At 46.7% G+C, this 24716-nt stretch overlaps 1 protein-coding gene across 6 annotated transcripts in view; it reads right to left on the bottom strand.

Moving 5' to 3' along the window:
- Positions 1 to 24716, bottom strand: part of OGDH (oxoglutarate dehydrogenase) — a 95526-nt gene that overhangs the window by 17837 nt on the left and 52973 nt on the right. For 5 of the 6 annotated variants that reach the window (XM_033194052.1, XM_033194054.1, XM_033194053.1 and 2 more), the window contains 6 exons: positions 18630 to 18745; positions 12340 to 12494; positions 11727 to 11873; positions 11026 to 11116; positions 9547 to 9726; positions 3762 to 3890 (listed from right to left, as the gene is read on the bottom strand). In XM_033194052.1, coding sequence (XP_033049943.1) covers positions 3762 to 3890; positions 9547 to 9726; positions 11026 to 11116; positions 11727 to 11873; positions 12340 to 12494; positions 18630 to 18745 — 818 coding nt within the window. The remainder of the gene's footprint in view (positions 1 to 3761; positions 3891 to 9546; positions 9727 to 11025; positions 11117 to 11726; positions 11874 to 12339; positions 12495 to 18629; positions 18746 to 24716) is intronic. The other variant, XM_033194058.1, reaches the window with a different exon arrangement.

Raw genomic sequence — 24716 nt, 5'->3', positions numbered from 1 at the left:
TTATACAAATTGTCTCCCGCAAACGCTGAGTTTATTTGCAATCTAATCCTAGGAAGGGAAAACTGAGCCATAAGCATGAGCATTTCAAAATTTTCTAAATGCTATCAGACTGCTCTCCCGAGTAGCTGTTCTACTTACACTCCTACTAGCAGCATATTAATGTCCTGCAATTTCCATTTACCACACTGTAACCATTTCCCCAGGATATTAAACTTTTTAATGGTTGTTTAATATCCCTTCCTATGGCTTTGCCAAATTTTATGCAAAGACGCTTTTGCTGCTGGACATAAGCTTGTTTCCTAACTTCGTGGTAGCACAAATATGGTTTTGACAAAAATATTTTTTTTTTTTTGAGACAAGGTCTCACTCTGTTGCCCAGGCTGGAATGTAGTGGTGTGATCATGGCTCACTGCAGCCTTGACCTCCTGGGCTCAACCAATCCTCCTGCCTCAGCCTCCTCAGTAGCTAGGACTACGGATGTGTACCACCACGCCTGGCTAGTTTTTGTTTTGTTTTGTGTAGAGACAGGGTCTCACTTTGTTGCCCAGGCTGGTCTTGAACTCCTGAGCTCAAGCAATCCTCTTGCCTTGGCCTCCCAAAGTATTGGGAACAGGTTTGAGCCATTGCATCCGGCAGAAAAAGAGTCTTATGAAAAAATATTTACCATTGGATGGCTTCCTTAGGTGAAATTTCTGGAAGGGGAATTTCTAAGTATGTTCTAAAAGAAATAAGAGACTCAGCTACAAAGTTATTTCCTCTCCTTCTACAGATCTTCCTGACGCCACACTACCTCATGAGCAATGAGTCAAAGCAGTAAAGAGATAAAGAAAATATTAGCAAAATTTAATTCTGTATTTATGTTTAATGGCTTTTAAATAATCTCCCTTCTCACACTGACTAAAGAAATGATCAGAAATAGTCAGACACTGACGAGAACATTAAAAAAAAAATTATGGGCCGGGCACAGTGGCTCACGCCTGTAATCCCAGCACTTTGGGAGGCCGAGGCAGGTGGATCACAAGGTCAGGAGATTGAGACCATCCTGGCTAACACAGTGAAACCCCGTCTCTATCGAAAATACAACAAATTAGCTGGGCGTGGTGGTGGGTGCCTGTAGTCCCAGTTACTCAGGAGGCTGAGGCAGGAGAATGGTGTAAATCCAGGAGGCGGAGCTTGCAGTGAGCTGAGATTGCGCCACTGCACGACAGAGCGAGACTTCATCTCAAAAAAAAAAAAAAAAAAAAAGATGTACCAGAGCCTGACACATAAGAGAGCCCTGAACAATCTCAGCTGGTATTGAAGCCAGCATCACCCATCTGGGGCTTCAGCATGTAAAGAAGGTCCTGCAGCAGGAAGTCAGTGATCATAACATGTCTTACTGCTAGAACTTCACAGAAAGAAACCCATTTTGCAAGGCTGAGGTCTCGGCTGCCCTCTCCATAATGTTCACCACTGTTATGAGCTTCTGTGCCTTCATGAACATATGGGTGGGAGCACACATGATGGAGGTGCACTCTACCAGGAGGATCTGTGGGGGTGGATATGCACACACGTGTAATAGAGGTGCAATCTACCGGCAGGGTTATCTATACTAGTGGGTGTGCACACACATATGTGACAGAGGTATACTCCAAATATACTCTGTACTTTTTTCCATTATGGGTGTATTAATAATACCTCCTAGTATATTATTGGAGGCAGCTATACTCACCACTATACCACCAATGCACTCTCTTAGTATACTTTTGGGAGTTAGTGTGTGAGTAGGAAAATCTTGGTAAGAGGAAAAGCTGATTTATGATGCTATGAACATGTAAAAAAAGAAATAAAATTAGAACTAATAAGCAGTTACTCAAAAAGTTAAAAATAGAGCTATCATATGATGTAGCAATTCCACTCCACTTCTGGATATATACTTCAAAGAACTAAAAGCAGGATTTCAGTCAGGCACAGTGGCTCATGCCTGTAATCCCGGCACTTTGAGAGGTCCAAGAGGGAGGATTGCTTGAGCCCAGGAGTTCAAGAGCAGCCTGGGCAACAAAGAGAGACACTATCTCTACAAGAAAAATCTAAGAAAAAATTAGCTGGGCATGGTGGTGCGCACCTGTAATTCCAGCTATTTGGGAGGCTGAGGTGGGGGGACTGCATGAGCCCAGGAATTGGAGGCTGCAGTAAGCTATGATCATGCCACTGCACTTCATCCTGGGCGACAGAGCAAGACCCTGTCTCAAAAGAAAAAAAAAAAAAAAAAGCAGAGTGTTAAAGAGATATATGGACATACATGTTCATAGCATCAAAGTTGGTCTGGGAGCCAAAGGAACTCTAGGGCCAAATGGTTTCTCCTCTCACCCCTGGCCCTTCTCACCCCTCCCATCTACTTCAACCCTGACAACTCGTTCACTACCTGTGCCAATACTTCCAAGGAGGAGGAATCCAAAACTTCTGGTGGAGCCAGTTCCCCTGTTGGAACAGGTCTCACTGTTGAGAGTTCTTCCTTTCATTCAACTAAAATCTGCTTCTTGGTAACTGGAGCCACCCACTGGAGCTAGCTCTATCCATTAGATGCTTTGCTATAGAATCATTTATATTTGAAAACAGTATCCAAGTGGGACTCCTTCTTTGCACCATGCACAAAAATTAACTCAAAACAGATCATAGATGTAAGCGTTAAAACTCTAAGACTCAGAAGAAAGCATAGGAGGTAAAACTTTGTGACCTTGGGTTAGGCAAAGCCTTCTTAGATATGACACCAAAAATCACAAGGAACAAAAGAAAAAACAGATAAATTATGCTTGATAAAAAATAAAACTTTTGTGCTTCCAAGGACACCAAAATTGTCCCATATTTGCAAATCATCAGACACATGGCTCATATCCAGAATATATAAAGAACTCTTAAAACTCAACAATAAAAAGACAATCCAGTCAAAAAATAGGCAAAGGATCTGAATAGAAATTTCCCCAAAGATGTACAAATAGCCAGTAAGCAAATGAAAAGACACACACATCATTAGTCATTAGGGAAATGCAAATTAAAACCACAATGAGATATCACTTCACACCTTCTAGGATGACTAGAATAAAACAGACAATAACAAGAGTTGATGAGGACATGAAAAAACTGGAATCCTAGCTGGGAGTGCGGTGGCTCATGCGTGTAATCCCAGCATTCTAGGAGGCTGAAGCGGGTGGATAACTTGAGGTCAGGAGTTCAAGATGGAGTAAGACTCTTTTTTTTTTGAGATGGAGTTTTGCTCTTGTCATCCAGGCTGGAATGCAATGGCACGATCTTGGCTCCCTGCAACCTCCACCTCCCAGGTTCAAGCAATTCTCTTGCCTCAGCCTCCCAAGTAGCTGGGATCACAGGCATGTGCCACCACACATGGCTAATTTTGTACTTTTAGCAGAGACAGGGTTTCACCATGTTGGCCAGGCTCGAACTCCTGACCTCAGGTGATCCACCTGCCTCAGCCTCCCAAAGTGCTGGGATTACAGGCCTGAGCCACCGCGACCAGTCACCCAGTGCTAATTTTTCAATTTTTTGTAGAGAAAGGGGGTCTCACTATACTGCTCAGGCTGGTCTCAGACTCGTGGGCTGAAGCAATCCTTCTGCCTTGGCTTCCCAAAGTGCTAGGATTACTTGGTCTTTAATAACAGATGTATTTTTATAATCAGAAAACAGTGAACATCCTAAATAACTCAGAGCTGTCATTCTAAGTAAGACTGATGTGAGCAGCAAAGCCTCAGGCTGGTGTGAGGTACCTGGTTGTTGACGACCACGTGCACGGTGCCGTGAGTTGTGTAGGATGGCAGGTCGCTGAGGTGGAAGGTCTCGTACACAATGCCCTGGCCAGCAAATGCAGCATCCCCATGCAACAGGATGGACATGACCTGTAGACACCAAACGAGACCCAAAATCCAAAATGTTCTGATTGCCAAGTCCACAAGGCAAACAGAGGAAATGCATCATTTGTTTTTCAAAAAATAACGTTTTGAGATAATTTCAAACATAGAAAGTAGCAGGAAAGTCCACAGGGCCCCAAGTCCCCAACATTCTAGCACCTTGGTATGTCTGTTCAACACCAACACACCCTGCCATCATCTGGGAGGGCAGCACTAGCTTAGCCATCCGCCCAGACCTCACATGGGAGGGCAGCATCGCTTGCCAGGTCTCTTCAGCTCCTCCAACCTGGAGCAGCTCCTCAGCCTTCCTGTCTCTGCACCCTTGACAGATCTTGGGTCCCCACTTGGGAAGGACACGCTGCATCAGATCAGGTTAACTCTGCTCACCTGGGAGGCCGCTGTCTGCTACCCTCCCATTCACTCACCATTGTTTTCCTTGGCAGTGAGTATAGTGGTAGTATTCTGTGAGAAGAAACTTTATATCCTGTTCCTCCTCAAACCTCCACCCCAGGCTCAGCAGTATGGACAACTGCATCTGAACCAGCCCTTTGGGTTGATGGCAAACACCAGTTCCTGTTACTCCTACATTTATTAGTTGGCATTCTCTGCAAGGAAGAGCTTTCCCTTCTCCCTTATTTACTCGTGTTAATATGTACTCATGGTTCCTATTTTATTTGACAGGTTGCATTAATATTGTTAGTTATTTTAATGCTCACACTGTTCCAGGTTGATATGGAGAGCAGCTCCTTCCAGCTGCCTCCCTTTCCTGTGAACAGGGACAGGTCTCTTTCATTCATGAGCACTTCCTTGCTTCTTGACCAACAGAACATTGTAGCTTCATGTTGTACTGTCCCTGTCCAGCCCTATACAATATCAGCTGTTTCTCTAAGAAGCCAGCTTCCTGCAGTAGAGGATAGGATTTAAGACCAGTATTTGTATGCTCATCACTGCCAGGATATCATCATTTCTAGGCCCATTCAGCATAGATCTAAAAAATATATGTGTGCATATGCATGCGCATATATACACGGCTATTTCTCTGTGTATGTGTATATAATAAAACTGTGAGTTTGTACTGGTACCTCCAAATTTTAATCCAATACTTTCCAGGCCACCTCCTTCCATACCTATAAATATCTCCTACAACTGCAAGACACTCCATCCCCACTGCCTTAGATATGTTTACTGATTTACTCAGTGTCCCCAGTGCCACAATCATGTAAGCCCATCACCTCTACTCCTTGGATACACAGCCTATACCTCTTCAAAACCCTTGTACTAGTAAGGGCTCTCCAGAGAGACGGAACTGACAGGGTGAAGAGGAAGAGGGGGAGAGAGAGAATGATTTTTTTTCCTTTTTTTTTTTTGAGGCAGGGTCTCACTCTCACCCAGGCTGGAGTGCAGTGGCACGATCTCAGCTCACTGCAACCTCTGCCTCGCACAAGCTCAAGTGATTTTCCCACCTCAGTCCCCCAAGTAGCAGGGAATACAAGTACATGCCACCACGTCTGGCTAATTTTGGCATTTTTTTGTAGAGATGGGGTTTCACCATGTTGCTCATGCTGGTCTCGAACTCCTGGGTTCAAGCAATCTTCTTGCTTCAGCCTCCCAAAGTGCTGGGATGACAGGCATGAGTCACCATGCCTGGCCGAGAAAGATGGATTTTTAAGGAATCAGGCTGGCAAGTGCAAAGTCTACAGGGCGGGCTGGCAGGCTGGAGACTCACAGCAGAGCTGATGTTGCAGCTCAAATGTGAAGGCCGTCTGGAGGCAGAATTCCTTCTTTTCTGGGAACCTCAGTCTTTTCTCAAAGGCCTTAAATTGACTGGATGAAGCCCACTCACGTTGTGCAAGGTCATCTGCTTTACTCAAAATCTATTGGTTTAAATGTTAATCTTATCTTTACAAAATGCCATCTAGATGGGTGTGTAGCAAAAAAAACTAGATGCTGTGGCTAGCCAAGGTGTTATATAACAGACCTTCTCCTGCTGTGGCCTCAGCCTACGGGCCTACTGACCTGCACCTCCATGACTTCCTGTGACTACCCTGGTCCTCAACACTGTGCTGAGTCATCCTTGGTAGGACGGTAAGACCCATGATTTGTGTGTCAGGGACAAAACCTAGAATTTTTAAAAATAGAACTGCAGCTGTCCTGCCTTTGGGTAGAAGTGGCAGGTGCTCACTAGGATAGCAGCATGTGGATGTAAGGATCGGGCTTGCTTACAGGTCCCCTTGGAGGTGTGCAGCTTTGCCACCATGCCCAGGCTGCCTGAGTGTAAAAGCCATTGGTTTTGAGTCACTGACATTTCATGCTTTCCTGATCCCTATAGTGTGTTGTTTTTTCCTGCAGATACTTTTCTGTCCAGTCTGTCTTCTGCTGGCACCTGTAGTCAGTCTTCCTCTTGTCATGGTATTTGTGCTTTGATCATCTTGGTGATGTTGTACTGCGATCGCCATGCCATACTGCATTGTGGTAACCGGCTGCTGAAATCACAGCCAGGACACATGGGGAATCTCCTTGTGTCTGGCAGCCTGGGCCGTACCTCTGGCAGGAGTGGGTGCTCCCTTTGTGGCAGGTTGCATTGCTGCACTGAGGAAATGCTTTCATGAGCAAAGATCCCAAAGGCTATATTAGCACTGAGCCAAATCAGGTCTGTTTCACAATCATGCATGAGATTATGGGATGACCTCAGCTGCACTTATACAAAGTATGTAATTCTGCACGAGTGCTGAGAGTTACATAACACACACTTCAGCTCCCTGAGTTCTGGATTTAACAGAAATCAAATCACGTCCTATGGGTGTCAAGAGGAGTAAGAACAGGCAGATGACTGAGCCTGCAATGACCCCACAGTGACCCTGCTGGGGACATGGGAGGGCTTGAGGCAAGGTGACGAGAAGGCTCAGAAAGAGGGCTTGGCAGCTATCCATATTGGGGCAAGGGCAAACTTGTGACAACATGGTTTGTGCAGACCGGAAACAAAGGGACTGACAGTTTGGACTCAGCTACATGCAGGCTTATGAGCAAATCAGGGACTAAGCAGCCTCTCCTGTCCTGGCTTCTCATGAAGGGACCAATCAGTGTGACCATTTGTAGCGGTTTAAAACATACTCTATCACTTTTATTCCAATGATTTCATTCCTTTTTGGGAAATTTCCAACATTCTGAGGAGTACTGCTAGAGTGGATTTTTGTCTACAATCTATGAATGTAGGAGTTACCCAAAGTTTTCGGTAATCTCATTCCACTACTCAGCCCAAATGCCTGGGCAAGTGCCCAGGAGGGTGGAAATACCAGAGGCACTGGTCATCACAATGCTGGTCTCCCCATGCCGATCTCGCCTCAGATCAGCCCATCCCAGACACCCAGTGTTGTTACTGCCTGCGGGGGCTGAAGTTTCCCCAAACAGAGTTGAGGCCTCTTTGCCTCTAGCTGAAGTTTCTGTGACACTGTCCTGGCCCATGAGCTTGAAGCCATGGAATGACCTTTGCGTCCCTGTGGGTCATACTCGTTCTTTATAGCAAGTATTGACAGATGCGAGAATCACTTCTCCAGCCCAGGCTCCATTACCTATGATGGCAGTTTCCCTTCCCCTAACCCTGTAAGCATGATAGTAGTAGATTTACAGTATTTAAAATTACAGAACCTGGTAAACTAATAATTGGTTCTACTTCTTTTTTTTTTTTTCTTTGAGAAGGAGTCTCCCTCTGTCGCCCAGGTTGGAGTGCAGTGGCGCGATCTTAGCTCACTGCAACCTCCGCCTCCCGGGTTCAAACGTTCTCCAACCTCAGCCTTCTGAGTAGCTGAGACTACAGGCGTGTGCCACCACGCCCAGCTAATTTTTTTTGTATTTTTAGTAGAGATGAGGTTTCACTGTGTGAGCCAGGATGGTCTCGAACTCCTGACCTCAGCTGATCCACCCACCTCGGCCTCCCAAAGTGCTGGGATTACAGGCGTGAGCCACTGTGCTGGGCCAATTGGTTCCACTTCTAACACAGACCTGACCTCTTTCCAGGGCACAACTAGGAGGCTGGCCCATCCCTGCTCTGTGTCCCCAATTCACCTTACATCTTTGCTCTTACATCTCCAGAAAACATTCTTCCCTTCCCACCTCCCTAAATCCTGCCACTTCTCGAATAAAACGACAACTACCTGCTCTGCTGATAAGGGGTCTCCCTTCTATCCTTGGTCCAACTCTAGCCCACACCCCTGCACACCTCTTCCAAAGCTCTTTGCAGCTAACTTCACAGTTTCCTATCACGCTGTATGTGTTCTATTTGCTTCTTTACACACGACCTTTTTTCTAAAAAGAACAGGAGGCTCTGGAGAGAAAAGTGGTGATGCCTGCTTTGTATGTTTCCTAGAACCCACACATAAGATATTATAAATATTTGATTTTTTTCTGATTATTTGATTTTTAGGTCATCATTAATAGGAAATATAAAATTTGTCAGACAAGATTCTATCTTTAAGTTAAATAAGGGGAAACTGTTAACAATCTGTTAAGACTATTTCTACACAAGCAGGCTGGCGAGCCAACCCCCAACACTCAGTCACATGACCAGAAATGGTGAAGCAGGACCCCACCTGCCTGCAGCCTGAGCCCTCCTCGGTCTCTGACCAGCCCATGAGCTCCTGCCTCTGATCACAGCAGGCACGACTCTCCTGACAAGTCTCAGTTGTACAATTTCTCCTTCAGGCTCACCTACACTTTTTCCTTACAGAGACTCTCAGACTTTCCTCCTTTTCAGTGAAAACATCTCTGTCCATTTAGAATAACTGCAAACCTGGCTCCTTCACAGATTTGGTGAGGACAAAAGCAAACTTCCCACATAGTTCTGACAATTACAACTTCAGGAGAAGGAACACTATAAGCAGGACTGTTTTACTATTGCTATTCTTTAAAAGTTGATTTTAAATATATATATATACACACATATATATATATTTTTTTGAGACAGAGTTTCGCTCTTGTTGCCAGGCTGGAGTGCAAGGGCGTGATCTCAGCTCACCACAACCTCCGCCTCCCAGGTTCAAGCTATTCTCCTGCCTCAGCCTCCCAAGTGCCTGGGATTACAGGGATGTACCACCATGCCCGGCTAATTTTGTATTTTTAGTAGAGATGGGGTTTCACCATGTTGGTCAGGCTGGTCTCCAACTGCCGACCTCAGGTGATCTGCCTGCCTCAGCCTCCCAAAGTGCTGGGATTACAGGCGTGAGCCACTGCGACTGGCTGACTTTAAATTTTTTTTTTTTTGTGATGGAGTCTTGCTCTGTCGCCCAGGCTGGAGTGCAGTGGCCGGATCTCAGCTCACTGCAAGCTCCCCCTCTCGGGTTTACGCCATTCTCCTGCCTCAGACTCCGGAGTAGCTGGGACTACAGGCTCCCGGCTAGTTTTTTGTATTTTTAGTAGAGACGGGGTTTCACCATGTTAGCCAGGATGGTCTCGATCTCTTGACCTCGTGATCCGCCCGTCTTGGCCTCCCAAAGTGCTGGGATTACAGGCTTGAGCCACCACGCCCAGCCTAAATATTTTTTTAAAGTCCATATGCACCCAGGACTCTGGGTTATGTTGGTGAGCAGAATTCCATGCTGGAACATGGGGCCTTGACGATCTGCCTTGCACGCCTCTCTCTGGGCCTTACCTTTTTCCCTTCAGTGTCGCCACAGTAAAACTGCTCAGCTTTGGTCTTGCCCATCACCACAGGGTCAGCAGCCTCAAGGTGGGAAGGGTTGGCCACCAGGGACAGGGTAATGTTCCTGTCAGTAACACGATTGATCCTGCGGTGATACATGCCCAGGTGGTACTTCACATCTCCAGAGCCCTGATGGGGTAAACAGTGAATTTGCACCCTGGCCAAGGAGATGCTCAGTCTCCAAAAGAGCCCTTTTTTTTGAGATGGAGTCTGGCTCTGTGGCCCAGATTGGAGTGCAGTGGCGTGATCTTGGCTCACTGCAAGCTCCGCCTCCCGGGTTCACGCCATTCTCCTGCCTCAGCCTCCCGAGCAGCTGGGACTACAGGCACCCGCCACCGCACCCAGCTAATTTTTTGTATTTTTTAGTAGAGACGGAGTTTCACTGTGTTAGCCAGGATGGTCTACATCTCCTGACCTCGTGATCCGCCTACCTCGGCCTCCCAAAGTGCTGGGATTACAGGCGTGAGCCACCGCACCTGGCCTAAAAGAGCCCTTTTAAACGGGAATTTTTTTTTTTTTTTTTGAGACGGAGTCTTGCTCTGTCACCCAGGCTGGGGTGCAGTGGCACGATCTCGGCTCACTGCAAGCTCCGCCTCCTGGGTTCACGCCATTCTCCTGCCTCAGCCTCCCGAGTAGCTGGGACTACAGGTGCCGCCACCACGCCTGGCTAATTTTTTTTTGTATTTTTAGTGGAGACGGGGTTTCACTGTGTTAGCCAGGATGGTCTCAATCTCCCGACCTTGTGATCCGCCTGCCTCGGCCTCCCAAAGTGCTGGGATTACAGGCGTGAGCCACCGCGCCCAGCCTTTTTTTTTTTTTGAGATGGAGTTTCGCTCTTGTTGCCCAGGCTGGAGTGCAACGGCGCGATCTCAGCTCGCTGCAACCTCCACTTTCCGGGTTCAAGCGATTCTCCTGCCTCAGCCTCCCGAGTAGCTGGGATTACAGGCATGTGCCACCATGCCTGGCTAGTTTTATATTTTTAGTAGAGATGGGGTTACTCCATGTTGGTCAGGCTGGTCTCGAACTCTCGACCTCAGGTGATCCACCTGCCTCAGCCTCCCAAATTGTTGAGGTTAAGGGGCATGAGCCACCACGCCCAGCCTTATATGGGATTTCTACTCCCAGGAACCCAACGTAGAAGGACATGGAGGCCTTTTCCCAGGATCATTCTCATCCAGGGCATAGGGAGAATGTCCCTCAGCCAGAGGGGACACACCTCTGCACTCAGAGTGGGGCTGCTGGACCTCTGACCAGGAGGTGGGCCACAGGCCACCTTTGTTCCACCACTAAAATTCTTCCAACAAGGAAGACAAATCACAAATGGTACAGAAGAACCAACCCCCATAAGTCATTCTAAGAAAGAAGTAGAGCCAGGGGTCTTGTGTAAGTTGGGGCTATGCTGGATGTGTCTCTATGCAGGTGCATCACCTCATCAGCTGCCTCCAGCTTTGAATCGAATTGACAGAAGATCTGTTCCAGCTCCTTCCTGATGACATTTGCAAGCACGTTCAGCCGCCCTCTGGAACATACCGGAGAGTAGGGTGAGCAGAGCCTGAGGTCACGGCTTCCAGATGGCAGACGAAGGTGTTACAATCCCCTCTCCCTCCCCCAGGGCACGGCACCTCCTCGGTTTACAGTCCAAGGAGAGCTGTGAACTGGAGCTAATGTGGGAACCGAGCGTGCTGGGCAATCAAGGCCATGGTAGGCAGCAGAAAGGTAGAAGGTGCTGCAACGCCATGGGCCTGAGGCTTCCTTACCCTCCTCCCTCCCTACACCTTCCCTATTTTCACAGTCTTAGCCTCCTCTCCAATGTCAGGAAGCAGCCTTCCCTCCAGGTTAGACCCCAACCAGGGAACCTGGGTTTAACTTTCATAAAAATGCAATGTAAGGCCAAATGCCAGTCTGAAACTACATGTGGCTTTGGCTGTGACCGTGACTTTGCAGTCTTCCAGAGGGAGGGAATATGAGAATCCCCTGCAAAACAATACACCCTCAGGAACCAGATGAGCCCAGACTCACAACTGGCACTCAAGGAGGAAACAGCTGCTCTCTCAGTGCCTTTACCTGGTGACTCCTACACAGCCCACAGGGATGGTGAGAAACCAGGTGGGGTGCGCCCTTGGCCATACCTGTGTGGCATGCCCATAATCACGTAGTCCACGCCGTTCTCACTGGACTTGTCGATGATGGTCTTGAGGGCAGGGATCAGTACCTCACAGCCTTCTAGACCAAAGCGCTTCTCAGAGGACCACTTCCGCTGTAGGAACTCCTCAAACCTGGACAGGGAACCAAGCCACCTTGAAGGGCAATGTCACTCTTCCTGACCAAAAAGAGGGGGTTCTGGGCCAGGCACAGTGGCTCATGCTTGTAATCCCAGGACTTTGAGAGGCTGAGGTGGGCGGATCACCTGAGGTCAGGAGTTCGAGACTAGTCTGGCCAACATGGTGAAACCTCACCTCTTCTAAAAATGTAAAAATTAGCCGGCTGTGGTGGTATATGCCTGTAATCCCTGCTACTCAGGAGGCTGAGGCAAGAGAATCGCTTTAATTCAGGAGGCAGAGGTTGCTCTGAAGGCTGACTCTACTTGCCTGGTGTCTCTTCACACATTTGCAGCTGGAGCTTTGCCTGCACCACCCCAAACCCCCTCTCACCTCGGCCAACAGGCTGCACACAGGCCCGAACAATAGAGGGTTGCTGCTTCCCTAGGAATGTCTGCCCCATGGCCCAGGGCCAGACCCATACCTGGTGGACCGTACAAGCCTGGCCAGCAGGGTCCGCTTCTCCTCATTTGTGAACTGCATGATTCCAGGGGTCTCAAACTTCTGCCGGATCCACTGGCACTGCTCCAGGTCATTGATGAACATGAACTCCACCCCAATATGCTGGCAGTAGGCCATCTATTCCATACAGAAACACACAGTCAAGGGGTTTTCTAACCAGGTCTGGCTGAATGAAGAGTGCTGACTGCCCATTCAGGCAGAAGGAGGGGATGAGCAGGAGGCTTGTTCTGAAATGTACCTCAGTCAAGTGTGACTGAGGATGGCATGGAGTGGCTGCCAGGCAGAAGCCCTCTTCATAGGGTCATGAAATACTTCCTTCAGGGACCTGGGTCACTTGTATACAGAGAACCTCCTAGCCTTCCAAGGGCCAGGCCAAGGAACAACCCCAGTTCTACTCTGTTACCTTTGTGGCAAGAAGCACAGACTGCAACAGTTGTAGAACTGGGTCCTTCCCCAGGGAAGACAGGCTGTCATCAAGGTCAGACCTGTACCAGCACCCATGACAGGAAATACCCAGAGGGTGTCACAGGCTCAATGGCTATTTAAGATTTGCAGGTTTTTAAAAAATTTTACTTATTTATTTTTTGAGGCAGGGTCTCTCTGTCATCGAGGCAGGAGTGCAGTAGTGCTATCAGGGCCCATTGCAGCCTCAACCTCGGGCTCATGTGATCTTCCTGCCTCATGTTTTGAATTTTTTGGAGAGATGAGGTCTCACTATGTTGCCCAAGCTGGTCTTAAACTCCTGGGCTCAAATGATCCTTCTACCTCAGGAGCAAGATTGCCTGTAAGACAAAAGTCAGGATCCTGAGCAGGTCAAGACGTCCTGCACCACATTCACACGCCACAGCTAGGTGAGGAAGCAGCACCCAGATCTGCAGAGCTCAGCAGGGAGGAAGTCAGGAAGAGGAGAGGTGCCAGGAGCGAGAGGAGGCACCAGGCTCTTAGAAATTCATCTCAGGCCCAGGCGCGGTGGCTCACGCCTGTAATCCCAGCACTTCAGGTGGCTGAGGCAGGCGGATCACGAGGTCAGGAGTTTGAGACCAGACTAAAAATACAAAAATTAGCCAGGTGTGGTGGCGCGTGCCTGTAATCCCAGCTACTCAGGAGGCTGAGGCAGGAGAATCTCTTGAACCTGGGAGGCGGAGGTTGCAGTGAGCTGAGATTGTGCCACTGCACTCCAGCCTGGGCGACAGAGTGAGATTCCTTCTCAAAAAAAAAAAAAAAGAAAAAGAAATCCCTCTGGGGCTGCCCTCATCCTGGTACTCCTGCAGAGGCCCAAAGCTCGATCTGCACAGCTGCCCTGGAGGACCAGAATGAGAGTCTGGGAGCAAACTGCAAGTCAGCATGGAATAAAAAGAAGACAGGCCCTGATGTGGGCCAAGAGATACTTTACAGACCCCCAAAGCCTCCTCTAACTGCCTTCACAGCAGCCACTGCTGCCAGAGTACTTTGTGTTTGGTCCTGCTCAGCAGCTCTCATCCATGACCCCACTTGGTTTTCACAACAGACAATGAGACCAGCTGGCATGAGCAGTTAAAGGATGTGCTGAATCTGAGACCAGTCCTGTTCTTTGCAGAGGAGGGTGAGCTATCCCTGCACACATGCTTCATGACCATGAAACAAAGCAAACTTTGCCTGAACTCAAAATTACGGCCAACCACAATACTCTAGCTATTATTCAAGTCAAAAGAAGCAAAATCTTGCCTAGAAACTAAAAGAGAAAGTCCTGCTGGGAAAGACCCTAGTATTTAAGTTTTGTTTTTTTTAAAAAATTAATTAATTAATTAATTAATTTTTGAGACGGAGTCTCACTCTGTCACCCAGGCTGGAGTGCAGTGGCGCAATCTCGGCTCACTGCAAGCTCTGCCTCCCAGGTTCACACCATTCTCCTGCCTCAGCCTCCTGAGTAGCTGGGACTACAGGCACCCACCACCATGCCCAGCTAATTTTTTGTATTTTTAGTAGAGACGGGGTTTCCCTGTCTTAGCCAGGACAGTCTTGATCTCCTGCCCTTGTGATCCGCCCACCTTGGCCTCCCAAAGTGCTGGGATTAAAAGCATGAGCCACTGCAGCCAGCCTTTTTTTTTTTTTTTTTTTTTTTTTTGAGACGGAGTCTCCCTCTGTCGCCCAGACTGGAGTGCAATGGTGCGATCCTGGCTCACTGCAACCTCCACCTCTCGGGTTCAAGCGATTCTCCTGCTCAGCCTCCTGAATAGCTGGGTATACAGGCGCATGCCACCACGCCTGGCTAATTTCTTTTTGTATTTTTTAGTAGAGACAGGTTTCAACGTGTTAGCCAGGATGGTCTCGATCCCCTGACCTTGTGATCGGCCCGCCTTGGTCTCCCAAAGTGCTGGGATTACAGGCGTGAGCCACCGTGCCTGGCTATTTAAGGTATTTTCATTAACCCGTTTGTTCCCCCACAAACCTCATGCTGAAATTTGATCCCCAATGTTGGAAGTGGGGCCACATGGGAGATGTTTTGGTTGTGAGGACAGATCCCTCAGGAGTAGATTAATGCCCTCACTCAGAGGTGAGTGGGTTCTTCCTCTATCAGTTCTTGAGAGAGCTGGTTGCTAAAAAGAGTCTGGCACCTCTTCGCTCTCTCTCTTGCTTCCCCTCCCACCATGTGATCTCTGCACAAGCAGGCTCCCCTCTGCCTTCCAGCCAGGAGTGGAAGCAGCCTGAGGCTCTCACCAAATGCAGATGCCCAATTAGATTGTGAGCCAAATAAACCCTTTTTCTTTATAAATTATCCAACCCCAGGTATTCCTTTATAGCAATACAAAAAGGACTGAGACAACCCCAAACCATATTTTCTTTCTTGTTTTTTTGGGAGACTGAGTCTTGCTCTGTCCCCCAGGCTGGAGTACAGCGGCTTGATCTCAGCTCACTGCAAACTCCGCCTCCTGGGTTCACGCCATTCTCCTGCCTCAGCCTCCTCAGTAGCTGGGACTACAGGCGCCCGCTATCACGCCCGGCTAATTTTTTGTATTTTTAGTAGAGATGGGGTTTCACCGAGTTAGCCAGGATGGTCTCGATCTCCTGACCTTGTGAGCCGCCCGCCTTGGCCTCCCAAAGTGCTGGGATTACAGGCTTGGGCCACCGCGCCCAGCCAATCTCCTCTAATTTTTGAAAAAAGTACAAATTGACCACCACATCACATGATCAATAGCTTAAGATCTGTCTGATTATACCACCAATCTAACATACACACACATTAAATGTAAGTAAAACATCACCATCAGGCAGGGTGCTGAGAAGTTTATGCAAATGTCTGTAAACTGTTGTGAAAATGGAGTCTTCTAAGTTGAGGCCACCCTGGGGCCAGGAGGGCGTACAGCCTTAGACTCCCGGGTACAGGTCCAACTGTCTCAGACAACAAGAGCCAACTCCAGGGCTCTGGCATCAACTGGACTGAAAGGGAGGCAGCCCTTCAACATGCTTCAGCTCCCTATACTCCCTTCGTATGATGAAATTGGAACTACTTGGGATGCAAGATTCAGAGAGGAAGTTAGCCATAGGGACATCAATGCCTCTGCCCCTCATTTTGCTGTCTGGGAAGGAAGGTGCTGAAGAGGCCCCCGAGAGGTGACACCGTGATGTGCTATGGAGATGGTGACTCCACGGGAGCTTTCCAATGTGACAGCATGTTAAGGATGAGCTGCTGGGGCCAGGCGCAGTGGCTCATGCCTGTAATTCCAGCATTTTGGGAGACCAAGGCAAGAGGATCACTTGAGTCCAGGAATTCAAGATCAGCCTGGACAACATGGTGAGATCTCATCTCTATAAAAAATACTAAAATTAGCCAGGCATGGTGGTGTGCTCCTATAGTCCCAGCTACTCGGGAGGCTGAGGTAGGGGGATTGCTTAATCCCAGAGGCTGAGGCTGCAGTGGGCCATGATTGTGCTACTGCCCTCCAGCCTGGGCGACAGAGTGAGACCGTGTCTCAAAAAAAAAAAAAAAAAAAAAAGAAAAAAAAGATGAGCTGCCAGGCTCCCCACAGGGGACTCCTCTGAGGTAAAAGGTATTAGTGCTGAGTCTACTCTCAGATGGCTGCTGTAACAGAAAATACACTGAGGGAACTGGCTGGAACACATGAGCAGTGAGATAATTTGGGGGTAGGGTCACTTGGAGAAGCTATGTGGGGTGCCATTTGTGGGGGGTCCAGGCAACACAAGAACTTCTATAGATCAGCAACATTCAACAGAAACATTACGTGAGCCACATATGTAATTTGTTAGTAGACCCACATGAAATTTTCCTATTTTATTTGACCCAATATATCAAACATTATCTTTTCAACATTTAAAAAGTCATTCAAATATTTTGTACATTTCAAGTGCTCAATAGTAACATGTGGCTAGTAGGCAGAACTAGAAACTATGGTCAGTGTGGTCATGCGGGTGCAGATTAAAGGCGACAAGAAGGACCCAAAGGTTCATTCTTCTTGGATTAACCCTTATCACTCCCTCCTGGTGCCCAATACATCCCATTAGCCACAAGCTTCTGATGCTGGCACATAGTTCTGGTTTCCACCCCTTTCTCCCTGATGAGTGAGGAAGGCAGGCGGTGAAGCAGCTCCAAGATGAGATGCTGACAATACTTCAGGATGCTCATCACAAACTACAGAAAATGCCAGCATTGGACACTCAGGTTTTTTTAGAGATGGAGTCTTGCTCTGTTGCTTAGGCTGGAGTGCAGTGGTGTGATCTTCGCTCACTGCAACCTCCCCCTCCCAGGTTCTAGCAATTCTCTGCCTCAGCCTCCCATGTCGCTGGGATTACAGGAACCCGCCATCACACCTGGCTACCTTTTGTATTTTTAATAGAGACGGCATTTCATGATCTTGGCCAGGCTGGTCTTGAACTCCCAACCTTGTGATCCACCTGTCTCGGCCTCCCAAAGTGCTGGGACTACAGGTGTGAGACACCGTGCCTGGCCTGGACACTCAGATCTTTTTAAGCCACGTGCAGCCAACTGTGGAAACACTGACAAGAGAATTTTAAATTAAAATTCACTTGCTGCAGCAAGGGTTAATCCCTAGGGTGCTAGGGGGATTCTAATTTAGGAGACCTCGGCTGTGGCCTGGGTATCAGTTCTGTAAGCTCTCCAGGTGGTTCTAATGTGTCCAGCCATGAGAGGAACAGCCTCAGAGAGCCCTGATGGCCAGTGTGGTTCAACCTGGGTTAGTTAGGGACCTCAGGATTCAGACTGTGCATGACAGGCAGACCCCAGGTGATCTATATGCTCAATTTTGAGGGTTCCATTCCAGAGTATTTTCTCAGTTTATTTTAACCTGGATCCTTTAGCTCGGAATACCAGGAACAGCATTAAGTAACAGTAATAGCCAACTATTGGCATGGACCTCTCATCAAATCCATTCTCCCCTCTGCAATGCGCATGGAAGTCACTCTTATACTGAGGGAGGCTATGACTTGCCCAGGATGGAAGAACTAGACACAGGTGGCCTAACAGCACAGCCACAACTCTTAGCCACTGTCTATAATGTGTGTGCATGAAAGAAATCCCTGGCGGGCTTAGTACTAACAGAGCCCAGAGAGAAGGAAAAAAATGAAACAAAACAGAAGGATGAGAGGAACAGAGGGAGAGAGGGAAGAAGAAGAGTGGCCACCACTCAGCAGCCCTGGCACTGAGCTGTGCAGGAAGCCACCCTTGACTTGAGGCCTGTCCCTCAGGGTTGAGGTGACTCTCCTACCATCTGTAATAAACTCCTAGTGGGATCTGAAAGCAGAGTTTACTTCCCCTATCTGGCTGATCGCAAAACCATTGGTTTCTATCTATAAAATGGCAACAACAACAACAACAAAAGTCCTCCTTCCTTACAATTGTGAAAAAGACAGGACTGGTTCATGCCTGTAATCCCAGCACTTCGAGAGGCTGAGGTAGGAGGATGACTTGAGCCCAGGCATTTGAGACCAGCCTGAGGAACACAGCAAGACCTCATCTCTACAATAAAAAATGAAAAAATAAATTAGCTGGGCATGGTGGTGTGTACCAGCAGTCCCAGCTATGAGAGGCTGGGGTGGGAGGATGGTTTGAGACTGGGAGGTCGAGGCTGCAGTGAGCCCAACTGTGTCACTGCATTCTAGCCTGGGTGACAGTAACTCTGTTTCAGAGAAAAAATAAAATAAAAAGGACAAAGAAAAAAAATAAAACTAGCCTCAAAGCCATCCTGCTAATACAAGTTCTTAAAAAGTCCACTAGATTTTTCCAGAAACTGTACTTACCTCCAGCCGACGGATGATCTCCCGCAGAGGAAGTGCTGATTCCTGTCCCCCGATGAAAGTGGTGGTGGGCAAGTGGAAAACCTTGTCGAGGTCAGACTCGTCCAGGCCATAGAATCCTGCAGGGCGATGTGGGCAGGACAAGCCCGATGAGGAGGGACGGGGCACGGCCACGCAGGGACCACAGTTTATAGAAAGGGGAAGGAACTCCCCAAGGGAGCAAAAAGAGAAGAAAAAAATCATATAAAAAGCCCCTGATATATGTGAAATAAGTAATATTTTACAGCCAGAAACATAAACTTTAGCAATAAATAGAAGCTGAAGATGTTAGAGTATGACAGGTAAGTCACAATAAAATTCGTATTATGCATATGTTAGTTACGTACACCAATTACTCATAATTTAGAGACAAATTTATTTCAAGGTCCCAAAGATAACCAATTTTGGGGGTGGGAAGAGAGGTCCATGAAAAGGCACTGGGTAAGTCAATTAAAAATCAATACAATAGTTAAGGAGGAATTAAAGTAGAAAATGAAGAACTGATATAGAAGAACAGATCATATGACAATAATATATGTATGTGGTGAATGTCAAAGAGCTGGCAGAGGGGGACTAAGAAGTGAGGGAGAAACCATCACCAGAAGTCAACTGGTCTGTTGGAGCTCCAGGCAGGGGTGCACCACTGGGCACTACAGCAGCGTGCAAACAGCCCCCGGCCTTGGATTAAGGACGTCCTCTTCTGAAATTCCTGAACTGTGCGTTCTGAGCCCATTCTGCAGGCAATACTCAGCAGTCATAGGTGTAACCCTCCCCTCTCCCGACTCCAATCACTCAGCAGGAACCAACTGAGTAAGCACTAATATTCGCTGCAGCACTGTGGGGGAAGACACCACCTCACCTGAAAGTGCATCTCAGTTTGAGAAAGAATAATGCTGGAAGAGTTCTTTCCCTGGCATTATACACTTGTTTCATCTTGCTGTATCAAAGAGGAAGACTATCAAACGATACCATACATTCTTTTATCCAGTTTGGCACCTCTCCTGACATAATATATCAGCTACAGTACAGCAAAAAGCACAGTTCAAGCACTTGAATACCTTACATCAGCATTTTCTCAGGCTCCAGGAATGCACAATGAACCGGTATTCTGCAAAGTCTCCAACATCTGACTGAACCTGATGAAATGTTCTCATTGTTTCCTGGCCAAATTAAGACTAAAAGGAGCCACTGTGAGACGTAAGGGTCCAGCATGGGATTAATGGTGGTAGTTTGCAAACACAATTTTGTATTTTGATCTCCTTGGAGATTTATAAAAAGGCTTGTTTCAAGGCTCCAATTCTGGTACTGACTCAGTGAGTCTCAGGGTGGGCCCACGATTCTCCCAAGGAGATTCTGATTCAAGCATGGTTTGGGAACTACAGCCTTTATTTATCTAATGCTTTAGGAAAGGTTTTTTTTTTTTTTTTGAGCCGGAGTCTCACTCTGTCGCCCAGGCTGGAGTGCAGTGGTGCGATCTCGGCTCACTGCAAGCTCTGCCTCCCAGGTTCATGCCATTCTCCTGCCTCAGCCTCCCGAGTAGCTGGGACTACAGGCACCCACCACCACGCCTGGCTAATTTTTTGTATTTTTAGTAGAGACGGGGTTTCACGGTGTTAGCCAGGATGGTCTTGATCTCCTGACCTCGTGCCCGCCTGCCTCGGCCTCCCAAAGCACTGGGATTATAGGCTTGAGCCACCGCGCCCGCCCTTGTTTTGTTTTTTAAGTCTTACAAGCAAACTCTATATTTTCCAAGCCCTGTTTTTTATTAAAACAAAGCAAATCTGGCTTTTTTTTTTTAACCTAGAGGGTGGTGATGGTAGTAGTGGCTTAGTTAAGCCTGCCTACACATTCCCTGCTGTTAGTCTGTCAACACTGAGGGCACAGCAACCACTTGGGCCTAGGTGAAGTACATGGCTCTTGCCATTTATGGCCTGGCTTTCAGGCAAATGCCCTATAGTATTTATGGAGGAAAAACAGAATCATCTTTGAGAAATTTTTCCTGACTAAAAAACTCAGGCCAGGTGCAGCTGATTGGGGACCAGAATAACAATGCACATTGTGTTGGGAAATATTTTGATTGTGAAACTAATCAGTCCAGTGTATGCCCCCAGATAAGGACTGTCTATTGGCTGCAATCTTTCAGCATGAAGACCCTGTGAAGTAGGGGCCTACTGATATCCCCTGACCTCACCATGTGATGGTTTTTCACTTCTATCATCCTGAGTTCATAGTTCTAGAGCCTCAGAACTGCTGGTACACTTTTAGTTCTTTAGCTATCTGAAAAACTAAATCTATAGATGAGGGCTTTGTGAAAGTGGAGTAGACATATTCTTCCCTATTCCCCCAATAAGTACAACTAAAAATTCTAGACATTATATGCAAAACGATCATAAGACAACTCTGAAAGGTGGAGAGAATAAGGCACACCGGCTAGGGAGGTCTCAAGGCAAAATACACCAAGTAGTTCCCTGGAGTTTCTTTATTGCTTCAAATATCGCAGACTTGGAACAGAAGAACCAGCAACCCCAAAACTTTAAGAGGTATATTTGATAACAAAAGCCCGACAAAAGCTGCTCTCTATCAAAAGACCAGGAAAGAGGTAGCCTATCAAGACAAACAACTTTTAGACAAAAACTGCTCTACTACAGCCAAATACCAGAGAAAACACTGTGACCCCGCCCTCAGCAGGCTGTAATGGGCCCTAGCACCCAACCCCATCCCAGAGGTTTCAGCGAAGGCCCAAGAAGGAATCCAAAATGTCCTCCTCTCTGGGAGGTAATGCATCAGCCCCTTCCCCTAACCCCAGTAACAGTGGATACTTGAGTGGGAGAAGGACTTCCACCTCTGCCAGCAATAACAAGGTGGGGCCCTCCCCTTCCCCCACCACAGTGGGGAACAGTGTCTACAAAAGGTCTGCTATAACAGAAGATTTAAATAAGATCCTGACTCTCATGATCCCCAAAATGTCCTGGTTTCAATAAACTATAATTCATAACAAGACCCAAAAATATCTCATAGTGAATGAGAAAAGACAATCTACAGACATCAATACCATGATGACCAAGATGTTAGAATCACCTAAGATGTGAACGGAGTCATCATCAAACAATTTAATTTTTTTTTTGAGACAGGGTCTCACTCTGTCGCATAGCCTGGAGTGCAGTGGTTTGATCACTGCTCACTGCAGCCTTAACCTCCAGGGCTCAGGTGATCCTCCAACCTCAGCCTCCTGAGTAGCTGGGACTACAGGCACACACCACCACGCCAAGCTAGTTTTTATAATTTTTTTGAGACAGCGTCTCGCTCTGTTGCCCAGGCTGGAGTGCAGCGGCATGATCTCAGTTCACTGCAATCTCCACCTCCTGGGTTTAAGCAATTCTCCTGCCTCAGCCTCCTGAGTAGAGTAGCTGGGACTGCAGGCGTGTGCCACCACACCTGCAGTTCAAGCCCAGCCTGACCAACATGGTGAAACCCTGTCTCTACTAAAAATACAAAAATTAGCCAGGCGTGGTGGTGCGCACCTGTAATCCCAGCTACTCAGGAGGCTGAGGCAGGAGAATCGCTGGAACCCAGGAGGCGGAGGTTGCAGTGAGCAGAGATCGCACCACTGCACTCCAGCCTGGGTGACAGAGTGAGACTCCGTCAGAAAGAAAGAAAGAAAAATAAGAAAGAGAGAGAGAGAGAAAGAGAGAAAGGAAGAAAAGGCACAACACCCTTCAAGAGCTAAAAGAAAAGGATTATGTCCAACTAGAATCTTATATCCACCAAAAATATCCTGTAGGAATGAAGGGGAAAGAAATAGAGATTCCCAGGTAAAGGAAAATTAAGTTTGTCACCAGAAGACCTGCTCTAAAAAACTGGCCAAAGGAAGCATTTTAAACAGAAAGGAAATAAAGAAGGAATCTTAGAACACCAAGAAGGAAGAAAGAACACAAAAAGCAAAAATCTGGGTAAATACATCAGACTGTCCACCTCTTGGGTCTTCTAAATTATATTTGATGGTTGAAACAAACTTATAACTCTGTCTGATGAAGTTCTAAATGTATGTAGAGAAAATATCTAAGATAATTATATTATAAATGCAGGACGGTAAAGAGATATAAAAGGAGGTAAAGTTTCCACACTTAATATGTACTGAAAAGTTATGACACTGTAGACTATAAGTTATGCCTATATAAAGTAGTAATACCTAAAACAACTACTAAAAATGCTATATAAAAGGATACATTCAAAAACATGCCAGGCGCAGTGGCTCACACCTGTAATCCCAGCACTTTGGGAGGCCAAGGTGGGTAGACTATAAGGTCAGTTCGAGACCAGCCTGGCCAACATGGTGAAACCCCTCTTCTACTAAAAATACAAAAAAATTATTTGGGCGTGGTGGCGGGTGCCTGTAATCCCAGCTATTCGGGAGGCTGAGGCAGGGGAATCGCTTGAAACAGGAAGGCAGAGGTTGCAGTGAGCCGAGATCGTGCCACTGCACTCCAGCCTGGGTAAAAGAGCAAAACTCTGTCTCAAAAAAACAAACAAACAAAAAACTATACATAATTAAAAACATTTTCTTAATGTGTGTTTAAAACTCCACAGCACAGGAAAATGAAAGCAAAGCAATGAAAAGCAGAACAAAAAATAAATAATAAAATGGCAGGCTTGAGCCCTAACATATCAATAATTACATTAAACATAAATGACCTAAATATAATAGAAGACAGAGATTATGAAGAGTGGATAAATATAAAACAAAACCCACCTATATGCTTATCCACAAGAAATTCACTTCATATGTGACACAGACAGGTTGAAGTAAAAGGAAGAAAAAATGTATCATGTAAACATTAATCAAATGTAAGTAGGAGTGGCTTATATTAATATGAAATGACTTCGCAGCAAAGAAAATTAACAGAGACAAAGAGGGACATTCCATCATGGTAAGAGGGTCAATTTACTGAGAAGATACAGCAATCTGAAATGTGTAAACACCAAAGAACAGAGCTGCAAAATATGTGACCCCAAATCTGACAGGACTAAAAGGAGAAAGAGACAAACCCACATTTATAGCTGAAGACTTTCATACTCTTCTCTCAATAACTGACTAAAAAACTAGACAGAAATTCAGCAAAAATATAGAAGAACTCAACAGTCATTAACTAACAGGATCTAACAGACGTGTGTGTGTGTGTATGTGTGTGTGCGCACATGCATATGTGTGTAGTTTAGAGATAGGGTCACCCAGGCCAGAGTACAGTGGTGAAATCATAGATTACTGCAGGCTTAAAATTCTGGGCTCAAATGATCCTACCACCTTAGCCTCCTGAGTAGCTAGGACTACAGGCATGCACCATCATGCTTGGCTAATTTGTTGTTGTTGGTGGTGGAGATAGGGGTCTCGCTATGTTGCCAGGCAACAAACTCCTGGCTTCAAGTGATCCTCCCATCTCAGTCTCTCAAAAGTCCTGGATTTATAGGCATGAACCACCATGCCTGGCTCTAGCAGACATTTAGAGAATACTCCACCCAACAATAGCATTTCAACAGTAGCATTCTTTTCAAGCAGCCATGAAACATATGCCAAGACAGACAATATGGTGGGCCATTTATTAAAAACTCAACAAATTTAGCACAATTGAAATCATATAGGGTGCATTCTCCAACCACAATAAAATCAAACTAGAAAGCAATAATAAGAAAAGTAACAAGAAAATCTCCAAACACTTGGAAATTAAATAACACCCTTCTAAATAATCCAAAGGCCAAAGACAAAATATCAAGGGGCATACGAAGAATACAGTAACAACCAGCCTGGGCAATACAGTGAGATTTCATCTCTATAAAAAATTTAAAAAATAGCCAGGCATGGTGGCCTACACCTGTAGTCTTGGCTACTTGGGAGGCTGAGGTGGGAGGATAACTTAAACCCAGGAATTAGAGGCTGCAGTGAGCTGTGATCATACCACTGCACTATAGCCTGGATGACAGAGCAAGACCTTGTCTCAAAAACAACTGAAAGAAAATGAAAATATAACATATCAAACTTTGTAGGACAGCTAAACC

Source organism: Trachypithecus francoisi, unplaced genomic scaffold (genome assembly GCF_009764315.1).
Source record: "Trachypithecus francoisi isolate TF-2019V2 unplaced genomic scaffold, Tfra_2.0 Lachesis_group4, whole genome shotgun sequence".
NCBI classification, from domain to species: Eukaryota; Metazoa; Chordata; class Mammalia; order Primates; family Cercopithecidae; genus Trachypithecus; species Trachypithecus francoisi.
The sequence above is the reverse complement of the archived record's forward strand: the minus strand, read 5'-3'. Positions and strand labels throughout refer to the sequence as shown.